The sequence below is a fragment of the Barbatula barbatula genome, assembly GCF_947034865.1.
Source record: "Barbatula barbatula genome assembly, contig: scaffold_202, whole genome shotgun sequence".
NCBI classification, from domain to species: Eukaryota; Metazoa; Chordata; class Actinopteri; order Cypriniformes; family Nemacheilidae; genus Barbatula; species Barbatula barbatula.
In genome coordinates, this window is record NW_027636836.1 from 1 (window position 1) to 16,213 (window position 16,213).

General features: G+C 38.6%; 1 protein-coding gene across 1 annotated transcript; it reads right to left on the bottom strand.

The window, feature by feature from the left end:
- Positions 1-4,955: 4,955 nt before the first annotated feature.
- On the bottom strand, positions 4,956-11,138 carry LOC306891021 (xaa-Pro dipeptidase-like). The gene is made up of 6 exons (XM_079488449.1): positions 7,226-11,138; positions 6,864-6,941; positions 6,483-6,631; positions 5,991-6,175; positions 5,715-5,906; positions 4,956-5,467 (listed from the first exon to the last, which is right to left on the bottom strand). Exons 1-6 carry the CDS (start codon positions 7,336-7,338, stop codon positions 5,339-5,341), a joined length of 846 nt encoding a protein of 281 aa, XP_079344575.1. The 5' UTR covers positions 7,339-11,138; the 3' UTR covers positions 4,956-5,338.
- Positions 11,139-16,213: the final 5,075 nt, after the last annotated feature.

Below are 16,213 nucleotides of genomic sequence, written 5' to 3' on the forward strand. Positions count from 1 at the left end.
ATCACGAGATTACTGGAAGAAGGTAAATGGTTGCGTTGTCATGGTGACCAGGTCCTGTTTTACCGGCGCAAGATTAAGCCATGTGCTGCCATTTGCATGCAGATTGACCAGCTGGTACCTTGTTGTCATAACAACGGCTTACAGCATCCTTGTATCCCTCACAGGAGGCCAGACACACCTCACACAGCACTATCCATGATCACTGACACAATCTTGGGAAATTTGCCCAAAACTCACAGATTTAACCTCATCATGACGTGGAGTTAACACACATGCTTTAGTTTCTCCATTAACATTCACTAAGATCATTATTACTAAAACACCTAGAAACCAGAAGAACATCACAAAAGTGATTATTGTAATCACATAATCTTGTTATTTCTAATTATGCTAAATTATTTATATATTTATAATTTTCCAGAACTATTATTGGTCACTAAAATAAAGCATATTTAAACGTATAATGTGTCTGTAAGGTTTAAGTTGAGTGGATGAAATTCATGCTGACGTTTAAATGGAAACTATGGTGGAGAAACAGCGACATCTACTGTCACATAAAACTTATGTATGTCAGTATGGATTTACTTTATTATTTATTATTATTAACTTTAGTCATATCTCTTGCAAAAGCAATAAACACTTCATTAAAAACTTGAACTTTAATGTTTGTGCACAGTGACCCTACAGGCAACTATGAATGGATGCTTGAATAGATCAAACGGAGAAGCCGTAAGGATCGTGACGTGTACCAGAAGATATTGTTCATAAGGGCGAAGATGCAAGAAATGGACTGAAAAAGTGTCTTAAAGTTTGTCCTCAAAGTATAATTTTTAATACAAAAACCCTAAACCGATTTCTCTTGAATATGTTGTTAATTCTATTATCTTACATGTTTCATTCAAGTGGCTCAAATCTTTCTTCTTGAACTAAATATTTTTTCTTCTCCCCAAATATTTATAAATAAAATAACAAAGAAAATCTCTGGAATATATCTCTTGATCTATTTAATATGATATTTGCAATCTTACCCTGAATAAAAAGGTTTTATTGAAACAAATGTTTGGGTAAGGATTAACATCTATATTTTTATAATAAATAACTTGCCCTAAATAATATTTTCTTTCTATAAAAACTATTTTAGAAATATGTTGAAGTCAGTAAACTAAAATTCTTATTGAAGCACAAATATGTTGTTTTCTCAAATCAAATAGATATAGCTTGAATCAAACTCTTGTTTATTGATTGAAATATATGGATTTAATCAAACGTGATTGCATAAAGGAACATTCATATTTATTCCTGTCTAAAAAAAGACACCAATCATTTTCATTACATCAACATTATTAACTTAAACATTACATCCATACATTCACAATTTCATTACTCGAGTATCATATTTTTAACTTCTAAGAGGTGGCAAACATTGACCTTAGAAAGCAACAGCCTCTATTGTCCTTCAAAATGTCTTTGGATGCAGTTTGAACATCTTTTATGAAGTTTATCACACTGTCCTGCTGAAGAATCTGATCAGACTTTTCCTTCTCTCACACCTGGAAATCATTTCATCTACAGCACTGAACAAAACTCTTCCTTTCACAAATTGCGTTAAAGCAACAATATGTACATTTGGACCTCAAGATGGTGCAGTTTCGAAACAACAACAAAAGGGGAAGCTAAATGACGTCATGTAGGAGAGTGGAATTATGGGACATGTGGTTTTCACCATCCAGAGGCGTATGGAGATCACCCATCATGTTCACGGATTTTATTTGAATTAGCTTGAAAGACACGTGGAATGTAAAGCTATGTTAGTCCGCCACTGTTATTGGACTTTGTCAATTGATTTGTTAGCGTAATGCTACACAGTTTAACATGTTTTAAACATTCATTCAGTCGTCGTTTGAAAAGTAAACTATGTTTACGCTTGTTTGTGTTTCCTTTACTCGCCAAAGAGTCATCGTGATTCATAATAACAGAACGACAGATGCTGTATAATAAGCACTTCTGAATTCACGTGTTGCCGTAGTTTCTACAACCAGAAACTGAGGGTCGTGCGGAGCAGCAGATATTAAGTTATAGGCCTATTGTGTTGAACTAGACATCCTCTTTTTTGACATTTTAATAAACTTCCGAATAGGATTCATCAATGAAGAGGATCAGATAGGAAACTGTAACACAGCATTCTGGGAGAAAAACAATACATTTTCTCTTTAGAGAACCTGAATTAAAACTTAACCTTTACAGAAGTCTTCTCATCCTTAATATTGCCAATCCAACATTTTTACATTTTTACATATAATCCACTTTTAATTGATGACTGCAAAAATGATTTTTTCATTCTCATTTTCTTATATTTCTTATTTTCCAATACAATCTGAACATTGTTGAATCAAGATACCAAAGAGCTTCTTGATACACTTGTGTTTACGGAGACCTCAAAGCAATGTAGAACGTAACTGCACCAGTCTAAACTAAACTTTGATGTCTATAATGTTGACTATTTTCATTTGTGATGCATTTCTTTTTTTGTCATTTTACGCAGAATGCCTCAATTGGAGAGAAGTATTCCTCTTCTTTATTTCTAGCATTCTACCAAATGACCTGGACGCCATAAGGATCTTCTGAACCTCCGACACGTACGTCACACTTCAAACATTTATGCATTGGAAAAACAGAAATGAAGTGATGCTTGCATATATGCGCTCATTTTTAGGAAATGAAGTAAAGGTACGTCAGATAATATAATGCCATATTTGATATGTTACATCTGTAGCTGAACAACTTCGAGCATCTGCCCAGGACTTTGCGCGAGCGTGTCATTGCAGGTTACGAGTGGCAGCAGAAAAAGAGAAACAAGTTAAGTGTGATTATCTTAAAATGTGAACTGATGTGTGAAGTTATATCACATTGAGTTGCTTCTTGTTTTCATGATAGAGATTGTAATCACAAATGTTTTTACTGACCGATCAAAATGAAATGTTCCAGAGAGCCGTGTAATAAATGTGTAAATCTTCTTAAAATGTATTTTGTCTATGTGTAGGAGTAAACTAGCATATTCATGACTTGGGATTCATGTGCTCAAACCTGATGAAGGGATGGATGTTTGCTGGTGCCAATGTCACACTGATTGAGGCCGTTCTCATAAAGCTGGACTGTGAACTCTTCCAGGCAGGCGATATCATCATCCATCAGGATGTAGGCCTACTTCATCGAGGTTGGACGGGTCCTCGAGGAGGCCAGGTTCTTCCAAAAGGAGCTCTCATGTGAAATGACTTTGGAGGTGGTGTATGAGAAACGTGCGCTTTGATTCAGTTTGAGTCGTCGTCTCCTGCAGCCAGAACTTTATAGCTTCATTTTTACCAAGAACTTCCTACTTTTGACAGGAAGAGACCAATCCCTGTGATCTGAAATAAGGGAAGGGGTTATCAAATGAATGACATGCTAGTATGTGTGAAAGACATAACTTGGAAAACGACTGAAAAACTTTTCCTTTACGAGTAAAACAATTCTACTGTGTATCTACTGCCCAGAATGACATTAACGTTATAGGCGGGCTTCCAACTCGGGTAATGGCGCCGTGGCTCTTTTCATCCACAACCAAAGAATACTAAATTATACTAGATTTAATGTTAAAGCTTAATTGTTCGGGCGCCAGACAAAATATAAATAAACCCAGGACAGCATCACACACCACCTGTCACATACAATAGACAATAAATTCATAAATTGAAAAGTTCTCCTTCCGTAAACCGTTTATTTAATAAACAAGGAAAAAGAAAAAAAGGATAATTCACATCCCTCCAAAACAAATCGTCTCAAGAAATCACATCAAACATAAATACTCAAACAAACATAGAAAATATATACACTTCAGACCGACATGACCTTGGCAACGTAGGTCAGAATTTGTTAACCTCACGTCACATTTATCTCAGTTTGGAGTACTTAGCTTCGCACATCCGTATGAATTGAATATATTCCAAACACGGTTCATAAATGACACTCATTACTCATGAATAAAGAGCAGAAGACATGTTAAGGTTATTCATTCTGCCACAACTGTGTATACCTCCGGTCTACTTTTTTATGTTGACTTACTGACAGATAGGTCGAAGTATGTTTGGTGTATACTTGTTGTTTTTTATCTTTTGATGGAGATGAACTCTATAAAAGTGTAATGAAGTACTTTGCTTGTAGTTAAGTTTTGTAGCCTTTATATATTGAATACTTTTTCTCCATTTATGTCTTTGCAGAGATCTGTTTGCTCTTGGGAGGACGGCAATTTGCACAAGTTCGTGCCTGAAGTCCCTGCAGACTTTTTTCCTGGTCTCTGGACAAGCTGCAGGAACTTAAGAGCTTTCCATATGTGCTCACCTGTCTGCCAGAAGTGGCTCAAAAGGACCTTGGAAATATCGAGCATAAGAAGCCTTTTTCAAAGCAGATAGACTGGATGTAGTGAAATGAAAAAAGTAAAGTGGTTTTTAAAACAAATGTACATGAATGCTGAAAAAACAATGCGAGTGTCTTGATGCATCACCATTTCTGTGTGCATGTACAAACATGCTAAAGGCTAGAATAAACCACTGAAATTCACAGAACAAATGACGTCCTCTCTCTCAGCGTATTGCTCTCAATCTTTCTCATTTGGAGGGTCTGAGGTGTTCACACCATCACACTGCAGGATATTTACTATTAAAATGCAATAGTAATGTATAACATTGTGTGGTTGATGCAATATCTGATCTGTGTTGTAGGACACAGTTGAATATACAGATCCACTGATGGAAAGTGATCACACTGAGATAAGCCTCGCCAAAAATGATTGGAACAGTGCAGCTACGTGCATGCACATGCAAGGTAATCTCAGGAGAAACTTGTTATATAATATTTTCTAGTATACCCGTCAAGACAAAAGACATGTCTGGACAACAAAACATCACCCAGAGTCAACACAGTTTTAAGATGCTAGAAAAATCAGATGTTTATTAAAAATACAAATTGCAGTAAATACTATAAACATGTTCTTACAGGTCAGCTGAACTAAGTTTAAGTCATAATGAGCATGAGAGTAAATCATTGCAAGAGTAAATGTCAAAATGTGCTACATTCATGCATTAATGATCCTGTAATACGTTGTTGTTATACTTGTGATATTGAAATATTGGCTCAGGCAGCATATATTGAGTGAATCTCACTGTCAGCAAAGCATCGGCAGTCGATCACGAGTGAATGATTTCCCTTTATGATATATCAAAGATATTCATTAACTGTGATGAAGACATGACACAGAAAAGGAGTGTCATCATCATCATATCCTTTTCAGAATTTCTGGACTGATTTAGACTGGACTGAAGGGTTTGGATGTCCCCTCCGCCATGAAGGCCTCGATTTCTTCTACGGTTCGAGGAACACAGGTGAGCAGCTCCACACCATCAGCTGTCACGGCGATATCATCCTCAATACGCACCTACACACACACGATTAATATATCGACAAATGAACGTATATGGTGTTGAAGAAATAAAATGTTGAACTAATGATGGAATTGTTAAATCTATAGTTTAAACGTTTAAAATTCATCACAACAAAACTATCAGACATGTGAAAGTAGTTTGATGAATGAAGTTTTATTTTTTATCAAATCTAAAGAAATGATCTGGAGACTCTAACATCACAGTTATTGTGGCGTCATAATAATACAGAAGTGTTCTGACCCCTCCGAAGCCGCGGAATCGAGCCAGGACGGCGTTGTTGATGAAGTTACACTGTTGAGATGAGTTCAGGGCTTTATCCAGCAGATGATTGATGAAATAGATCCCCGGCTCCACCGTCAGGACCATACGCTCCTTCACCACACGACCCATACGGAGACTCTTCAGACCCGGCTCATCGATACGCTCGGTGCCCTGATGACCATCACAATATAATCCTGAACATTTCTCCAATGAACCTCTCTCTCTCTCTTTATATATCAAACTATCAGTACTGACCTCTGGATATCCTCCCACATCATGAACGTCGATGCCCAGCAGGTGACCCAGACCATGAGGCATGAACACAGCGCCCAGATGAACCTTCATCATCTCGTCCACATCGCCACGCAGAATACCGATCTTAACAAGCTCCTCCAGATGAACACGGTCAGCCAGACGATGCATTTCTGTCCACTTCGCACCTGACCGATGACAAGAGGTCATCTTATTGATTGATTTCATCATTTCATTCATGAATTAATCGTCACAGACAATATAAGGAAGAATTGTTCTTTATTGGCAATCATAAGTTGTCTGGCGCAAAGTTGCAAAACGTTAAAATCAATGTGATACAAATCTTCACAAGGCTATTCTTTTTTATTTATAAGAAAATGACACCAAATAATTCTTCCACCATGTAGTGGGTTACATCAGGACATACAAACGTATCTCTATAATCTAAAATCGGACACTGAACAAGCCAATCAAAAGAAGCTGTTCAATAATGACCTGGTTTGATGGCGGTCATGACCGCTCTGGAGGATTTCAGCACAGCTTCATAAACGGCTCTCTGGTCAGCTGTGAACTTTCCGTTGGCTGGGAATGAGCAGGTGATGTCAGAGGAGTAGCAGTAATATTCTCCACCCATATCAAACAGACTGTCAAACAAACACAAAGAAAGTGTATTACATTATTCTTCAGTGTTGAAACTCTACTTCACGGCCACCAGGGGTCAGTGCGTCACTGCTAATTCAGGAGGAGGAGGAGGAGGATGCTGGAGTTTCTTGAGTTTGTGCACATGCACGCACACACGTGTAAATGTTCAATGACGAATACAGACGTGAAATGTGCCACTAAAAACATGTGAACCACAGTACAATCCTAACTCACCACATGTCTCCATCCTGAATGGTTTTATCATTCGGAGCCCCAGCGTGTCCGTAGTGCAGGACTGAAGAGTTATTCCCACTGTGGAAATTTAACACATTAATAACAGATTTTATATTTCATTTGTGTTTTATCTGAATGATAATTTGTGTAATGCTAGTTTAAAGGAGATGGTGAGGAGTATGCTGAAGGGGACAGGAGTGTACGATGGGCTCTCAGTGGAACTGCACTAATGATTTTCTCTCTGTATTATTGCACTGTAAGACTCTTGTGTTGTGTTTGTGTAACATTAAGAACTTCAGTAATTAACACAACAACATCTGACTCGGCACTTTTCTTTTGTGTAGTTAAGGCGCTGCGTTTACCTTCCACAGATGCAGGTGTATGAGGTGTGACGCATCCCACCACGAGAGTAACAGTAATGCTCGAACAGACTGAAACACAAACACACATACATCAAGAGCCATGAAGAGCTCATATCCGGCCCATAATAACATATTTAATACACGAAACTAAATCTAAAAACATGATATAAGTTTGTCGTTGTCATGTGTTAGTGTAGCAAGTATTATGTTTACACAACAACAAATATGTTTTCATAATCATACACAGTCGGTTTGCGCTTGAGTGTTAATGGCTTGGCAGGGTTGCCAGATCTGTGAAACAAAATCCTTCATCACGGCCCTAATGTCCCTAGTCTAAATAGCAGAACTTAACATTCATATATAAAATCATCTTACGGTTGATAGCTATAAAACAAAATCCTTGTCCTGTGGATAAAACAAACCTGAGCAACGAAATCAAAGAAAACCGATTCCATGCGAAAGCCACAGACTTGGCAACACAGACCGTACCGTACTACCTCCGTATAGCGGCCCATAGAAACAGATGCTAATGCAGCACCCAGAATACCCTAGCAACTGCAAAGCAACCTTTAGTATACCATAGCAACTAGGGATGTAACGATTCACTCAGCTCACGATACGATTCATTCACGATTTATTTTTACAAGAGGAGTTGTAACTAATTAGATATGGACAACTGCCCTTTTGTAAAATAAACATATATTTTATGCCAAATAACTACCACACTAAACTGCAACTTCCAAATCAAATAAAAACAATGAAGTCTCTTGAATATTTCTTGATTTCTCTTGCTTTCCTGTATCTCAGTGGTAAGAGCATCACATTAACAATGCAAGGTTGTGTGTTGATCTCAGGGGATTGCAGATACGTATGTAAAACATATAGGATAATGCAATGTAAGTCACTTTGGATAAAAGCGTCTGCCAAATGCATAAATGTAAATATTTCAGAAATATCTGCATATCCATGTTTTCTAAGCTTGCAGTAAACACAGCGGCTCCTGCTGTTCATATAACATTTCAACCGAATCCCTCAGAACATCCAAGCAATCATATATTTGTTGTAAGCATGAAGCAGAATGTTAATAACGCCTCACAACACCTTAGAAACTGCAAAGCACATTAAAAACTCTTGATGTCAGCAAAACACGGAGATGAGGAATTCTGCACAGTAAAGCATCACTCACATTTACTTCAGAAAAATATCATAAATCCAGCGTGTTCTGAAATAACTATTCGATGTCGTGTTTCTTGAAACGTGTGAACTACTGAATTGTGAAGACAATTGTTAATGATGTTTGACTTACACATCACTAATAAAAGTCTCCTTCAAAGATCAAATCCTTCATGCAGACTATCCGATACTTCACTTCATGACAAACACACCCAGAGGAGACAAGAGAAGCTGGTGTATGGATGACACACTTCTCTTGTGAAAACAGAGACGGTTTCTCTTTCGAACACATCCAGCCGTCTCCTCCTCTGTCTGGAGATCTCCAGAGATCGTCACGTGTGATGCCAGCACAACAAGCCAAACGCCGCACTGATCTCGGTCCAACATGCCGCAGGGCTGAGGGACGGCAATAAAAACGTTACGAGAGACGGTGGAGATGTGCCACGGAATGACCCTCGCATGCAGAAGAGGAAGAGAGAAATGTTCATCACTATCCCATCATGCTTTGGGTCAATCGCTGATCAAAAATTTAAACTAAAAGTCATTCAGCATAAAATCATCTGTAAAGACACTGTCAGCATCTGCATTTGATGCAATAAGATAAAATAAGAGTCCCATAGTGTCGTCTGGGTCATCTGTTCACTAGTGTGCCACTCAAAACTCAAACTCTTGTCGTCATTTCATCATACGTGCACAACGATGACCTCACGCTCGCTGTCATACTAACAACATACGGCTGAGATTTATATGTGCTTAAAAACTCAGACAGCTGGTGGACACGGATCAAGCAGAATAATCTCATCTGGCCGAGGTAAATCCTAATCAAATAGCGTGTTTGTGGCCGGTTACTGTGGCCTTTCCCATCGGTCACCCGGTACAGCTGTTTGTTATCACGCGGATTTACATGTTTAGACCGAGCTGTTCTGTTCCTCACTCTGGATCGATCTACGGTCCAAAGGGATTCAGCGATAAACATCTTAGCTGTATAAATCATCTCAAAACTAAATGTCAGAATCCCTTAAACTCTTATAATAACGTCTAACCGGAACGGATTAACAACACCGGACTTAATATGTAATGCTTTTACGCTTTAAAATAAATTTGACAAACTAAGCAAGTTGAGTTATTGCTAAAAGTCTGACATACTGAACCAGATGTTCAAAAATAACATTAAATGTAGAAAACATCATCATCATACATTAAATGGAAAATGAAAAGTCATTTCCTCTCCTTCCAGATGTGAATAAATGTCTTTGTTCTGATGAACACAGAGAAAGATATTTGGAAAAATGTTTATAACCAAACAGATCTCATCCCCCATTGACTCCCATAGGAGGAAAATGATTATTTTTTAATTGTTTTGTTGAACACAAAAGAAGATATTTTGAAGAATGTAGGACAGAAAACAGTTCTGGGGCACTTTTGACCACTGTTGTCATCTTTCCTCCTATGGGAGTCAATGGGGGGCAAAATCATTTTGGTTATAAACATTCTTCCAAACATCTTTATACACATTTGGAAGAACTCGAAGACGAGTAAATGATGTCAGAATTTTCCCTTTAAAGACTGTATATCTAAAGCTGCAGATTTCATTCAGTTCTGAATTTGCATTACAGTCTGTTGTGAAGTATTTCACCAGATTATCCGAATCAGGCCTTCATACGTGACGAGGAAATACATTACAGAATTCACAAGGATACAAAATAAATATGTGATGATATACTGCAGCTGTTCTTCATTTCTCTCTACTTTTACTTCATCTCAGACTTTCAAACTTTATATTGTAAAATATTTTCTCAATATGCACAGGACGGTCAGTTTGTGTCATGTGAAGAGTTCATGAGCAAGAACACTGTTTTTAGTTTTTATTACGCATTCCAACCAAACTGTGGTTGGTTGTTATGATTAAGTTATAGTTACAACCATAATAAAACATGATTTTAGATTTCTTTTAAGTGATCTATTTTTGTAAATAAAAATGTTATGTGATGCACGAGACTGAAGTGTCTCAGACCACCTCTGTAAATTGATAAATGTTACAAATCACATGTGTATTTGTTAACCTGTGATGGGATCACGTGAGGTTGATGTATGTTTCTCTCTGTCTGTGATGTCTCTACTGTAAATCCAGTGATTCTTCAGTAATAAGCAGCCCGGGCAGTGAACTTTAAAAAAGCACTTCAATGAGACATCTTAATGTTCAGACAAACTGCAATTAAAGCCAATAAAGAACAGAGATTTAATAAGTGATTACTGATAGAGACATGAAAGGAGACACAAGATGACACAGAGCGAGATGGAGGAATACATTAAAATAACCACTGAAACCAGAACCCGGGTGCTCGGCTCTAAGAATAACCTGTGATGCACGCAGGGCCGATATACGGGATTCTCCAGTAAAAATGGAAACATTCCTGACATTAATGAAGCATTTGAGCTAAGAGATTCAGAGTGAAACTAGATATTCTGCAATGTGTTCTCTCCTGGAAAAATCAAAGCTTACTCTGAAAGCATTCAGCCGTGGTCTCAGCAGAGGATTTATCAGGGTTCAAAATCAAGAGAATCTCTGGTTCTCTCTCTCACAGAGGCTCAGGAGACCTGAACATCACCTACAGGTGTCATTAAGAGGACTGGAACACTGATCGATGCCATCGGTGAACCCTCACACACACAAACCAATGTGTCAGTGAGAAATGAGAATGATAGTAGCCTGCAGTCACAGTTGATATGATCAGATAAGACGGGTCAACTTTTAACACACAAAAATAATAAACAAGGTCAAATCTGCTCTCATGTATTTGTCCTCTGAAGTGTCATCAATCTGACTGGTGATTTTGTGTGAATAAAAGCTTGAGAACAGCATTCAGATTCAGAGACGTGTTGTGTTTAAAGAGCCCTGCGGCTCATAATGACTCCAGCCGTCTGAATTGATAAAAGCTTCTGAAAAACCCTGAAGCTGATTTTACACCAATGACATTCTGTTTATCAGAGTTACACTTCATGATCAGTTTCTGAACACTAAAACATTTTCTCATTAACGCATACGAGACAGCGAGATCACATTCAGTTCTCAATGAAACTTCCTGGCAGCTCCTCGTTTGGTTACATAAAACTGAAAGTCATGCATAAGCAATCCTGTTATAAAACTTATATAATCAATCTAATTATAATGTGGTTAAATGCAGTTGGAGGGACGGGCTGTGAGTTTTATCTACAGCACAGATATGAAGTGTGTGTCTCTAGTTTATAGTCCCCGAGAGCTTCTTCTATCAGAAACACTTGCAAATTAATTCAAGTTTCAGAGACTTCAGACAGTGATATCTCACTAGAGCGAGAGAGAGAAATATATATATATATAGATACAGAGAGCAAGATGTATGTGTATATATATATATATATATATAGAGAGAGAGAGAGAGAGAGAGAGAGAGAGAAATATGTATATATATATATATACACACATGTAAGATTTAATTTCTTTAATGTTAGATTCAATTTTAAATTCAGAAACATGTCACATTACAGAAGTGAAACAGCTTGTTCAACCATCACATGACTTTAAAACTGCGGCTTCAAAGAGTCCAAAACCTCCACAAGAAATCATCCATCACAAGAGAAAAGCAGAGAGGATTGTGGGTACAGCGATGTCATGTGAGGTTGTCTAACTCGGCAAGTTTAAAGTCCTGATGATAATTTTTACTTCTGTATTTTGCCGTATTTCCAAGTGAAATTACATTTCTTATGAGGAAAATACAAGGCGTGGCTTTCGTCTTTCTCTGCGATTTGATTGGATGTATAAAACAGCATTTGCATTTTGAAACAGAACTACCAGCAAACTGACACTTTAGGGGAGGAGTTAACAGATGCTCCACCCAAGCCGTCTAACATACATCATCATCTAAGATATATAGTCATTACAGGACAGAAGTGCATTTTCAGATTTTAACTAAAAATGATGAGGTCACACCAAATTTAAAAAGAGAATGACGCACATTAATAAACCATTATCAATATACGCTGCAATATTTCATAAAAATAGGCATTGTCATTTTTCATTTCACTAGGACTTATAAAAGTGTCTGCAAGTTTACAATTCATATCTAACTTTACAACACTGGAGTCTGAAAGAGAACTTAAATTCAGCTCATTACAGGTGTCATTTCATCAGGGACTCCACAGATAAGACTTCACTCTCAAACCCTACAGAAGTCAACATCCCACAGCAATAAAACCTCAGAGGTAAACCTGAATGTGAGAGGTCATCTGCACAACCTCAAAGTTCCCATCATCAGCCCCTGATATCACAAACCCGAGCCGAGTGAAATGTGTAACGTTATCTCCTGCGACGCAGCACATATCAAACGCCTGGTGGCCGTCATCATCAAATCCTCACACTTCTCGTAAGTGGAGACCGACTGCCAAATGAGAAACGCCGGTTAAGGAGCGCGAGACCGAACCGACACACCGATAAAGTCACATAATGCCAAACACAAGGATAGATCGGGGACGAACACCAGCAGCGCCGCGTGAAAAAACAAGCGCAAATTAAGACGCGCTTCATCTCGAGCATATTTACAACACATCTGTGTGCGATTCTTCTTTTGCAGAATTCGTTAAATCAATTAAGAGTTATACACGCAAACACCAGGGACGGCCGGCGATGACTAACAAATTATTTATACAGACAATAAGGTCACGACTTCACATTTAATGAAAGAAAACTATGAGAATTCACTCAGCGAGGGAGCAGAGAATTGTGGGATAGATTTCAGTGGCGTCTTTCATCCTGCGTTCCCCTGTCACCTTCTCTGCCTATTTATAACCTGTAACCATAACAACAGCTGTATTGCTTTATAAATATGAGAGAATCCTCGTCAAAGAGCAGGATGCCTCGCCTCTCAAAGTCTTTATCTGCTTCTTCAAGGCTGAAAACATTGGAATAAGAGCGGAGGAACCAAACAAATCAGCATCTTGTGTGACATTCGGACTGAGTGACAGGACGCTGAAACATTACAGACAGACAACAAAAGAGAGAAAATCTTATTAAAAAAACAACCAATCGCTCGGTTTCACTTACAAACCTGAAGAAAAACACTAACGCTGACATCCAAGAAGACTTAGAAGTAAACTCCCACCAAAGTGTAAATATCATAAGCACATATATAATGATGAAATTAAGGCAAACCTACCACAGATTTGCGTTTTTCTTTTTTTAAATGTTAATAAACATTGGCACACACATTTGAAATTGTTTCAAATGTTTTTTATGAAGCCTCGTTTTTATAACAAATCAGATTAAACTGCTGCACGATGTGTTTTAAATATACATTGGGATTAATATTTAAGGTAATAATGTAATAAATGAGATAAGCGAAAAATAAAACAAGAACCGGTCTATCAGGGGAGAGGTTCTCATTTGGTTTCATTTCAGTGATTTCTCTCCGAGCGTCTGTGGTTTCATTCGAGTTAAATCAAGCTGAGAAATCTTCCTGCGTTTACCTGCGAGACAGCAAAACAGCGTTAAACAGATAATTATGGTACATATGAACATCTGCAGTGTCGATCAGGTCACGTGTCTCTGCTCCGCCCCCTCCATCCCGAACCCGCTGAAGCGAACAAGCGTTTAGCTGACAATGAGATCAAGTCAAAGGTCTGACGTCTCCAAACTTTCTCAGCCCACGGTTACGTCTCTCGCACCTAATTGCTCCCCGAGGGACCAATCCTGTGGTGGAATCCTCCCGGCCCAGTGCATGCTGGGTAACCTTCACCTTTTCAACACGAAACCGCACAGACGATATTCAATGTTTCTGAATAAACATTCATCAAAGCAGCTCAGCGTTGCATTATCGTTCAGAATGCTGCAAAACAAATCGCTCAGATGTTGCCCTTTCGTAGCTCGTGAGATTTGAGGAGAAATAAAGAGAGAATGTTATCAGTTGAAACTCACGAAGAGCATGAAGGTGTGAATGAATGAAGATGGATTTGAGTAAATGTGATGAGAAATGAGTTGACATTGACATCTTCAATAATATTGACAAATTGTTGACTTCTCAAACTCTCATTTCTCAGGAGAAACATCTGAGACTTCAGCAAAAGTTTCCACTTGCTCTCAGTTTAATCTCATTGACGTCTAGGAGAAACTATTGAAGTGAGAAACGTATTTGTTATGTGAACATCTGTACGGCTGCACACCATAAACTCTACAAGATTAACTTTTATAACCCGCTGTCACCGCGTACGACGTTCTGCAAATTTACTTCACAACCGTGCTGAGAAGCGCATCGATCGATCGGCTTGAAGACTGATGTTCACTTCATATCTTTCACCTTTGAATATCTTCATCATTTCATCCCTGCGGACAAGGCTGAGCTTCATTTAAACCACCTTCATTATTTGCTCTTAAAAACGTCTGCAGGAGAAAATAAAAAGCGCTTCTGGAGGAACAAAGGCAAACTTCGGGAGGCATCCGTCAGCCTGCGGCTGGGAGAGAAAACAGCCTCCATAAATCTGTGAAAGCGACTCCTTCAGTGTCTAAAGCCCCGTCGCGACACGTTTGTCCTACTTTAGCGGCGCATGAGCAAATAAAGTGAAACTCCACAAATGAAAACTGTGTCATCGTTCACTCACTTTCAAGTTGTTCCAAACTCGCGTGACTGTCTTCCACAAAACAAGAAAGATGAAATGTTGCTCAATGCCCATAAAAGGAAACAATGCACAAAAAAGTAAGCATAAAAGTACGGTTAAAGTTATGACTCATGCTCCATATTCGAGGTGTGAACACTGACATGTAGGTTGTTAATGAGGTTTTCCTCCACCGTAGCTTTCAAACCGGATTTAACTGAACTGTGGCACATGCAGACGTGACACGTTGGGTTTGACATTAATGATGAGACACGTCCATGATGCTACACCAAACCTGACGCAGGTGATGCTGTATTTGACACATGCAAACATGAATGAGAACAACAGAACATTTTAATAATGCACAAATCTCAGAATAACATGACGGACGGAAGAATGTTTCTCCATTCCAAAAATAAAGCGATTATAGTTCAGGTTTCCACGAGGTGCTGCTAATGTGATATTAACAGATATCCGTTTGCTTCTCACACGTTCTTAAAGTAAAATGTCTGCTTTGCTGTTAGACACGAAAGACAAAACCATTAATCTGACATCAATGGACAAATAAAACCGCATTTCATTATCAAACAAACTACCAAGCGAACAAAGCCTTGAACAGACACACGCTTTCAAACAGCCTTAAGATCAAATCCAATCCTGACGTCTCAGCTCGACTTCTCTCACCGCCGCCTAAAACTCAATTTAAATTGATTCTTTGTCTCAAACAGTGGATTGTTTTCCCCACCGGATGCAGGAGCGCGTCTGTGCTCATTAATGTTCAGTTAACGTTAGAATACGATTCCTGAGGCCTGAACTGTTCGTGTCTTGGTAAGGTGGACTATAGGATGAGTCGTACGCTCAAACAGAACCCATGGAATTGTTGTTAAATCCGTGTGTTTTCATTTCAGCTGTAATTGAGTTTTAGCCCGGCGGAGATGCATATTATTCCAACTGAAGAGCCTCAGCTGCGTCAATTAATAAGCAATTACAAATCTAATCCAGCAAAACTGTGCTGTAAACCAAAGCCAGCGTGTCTGTGTTGTGATACACGCAGATCAGAGCGGAGCAGACGCAGCTGCCGTTCATCCACTTATGTTCATCACATCGTTTCATTGAGTGTAAGAGTGTCCGGTGAACCCACACACACACACAAACACGACACACACACAAACACGACACACACACAAACAACGA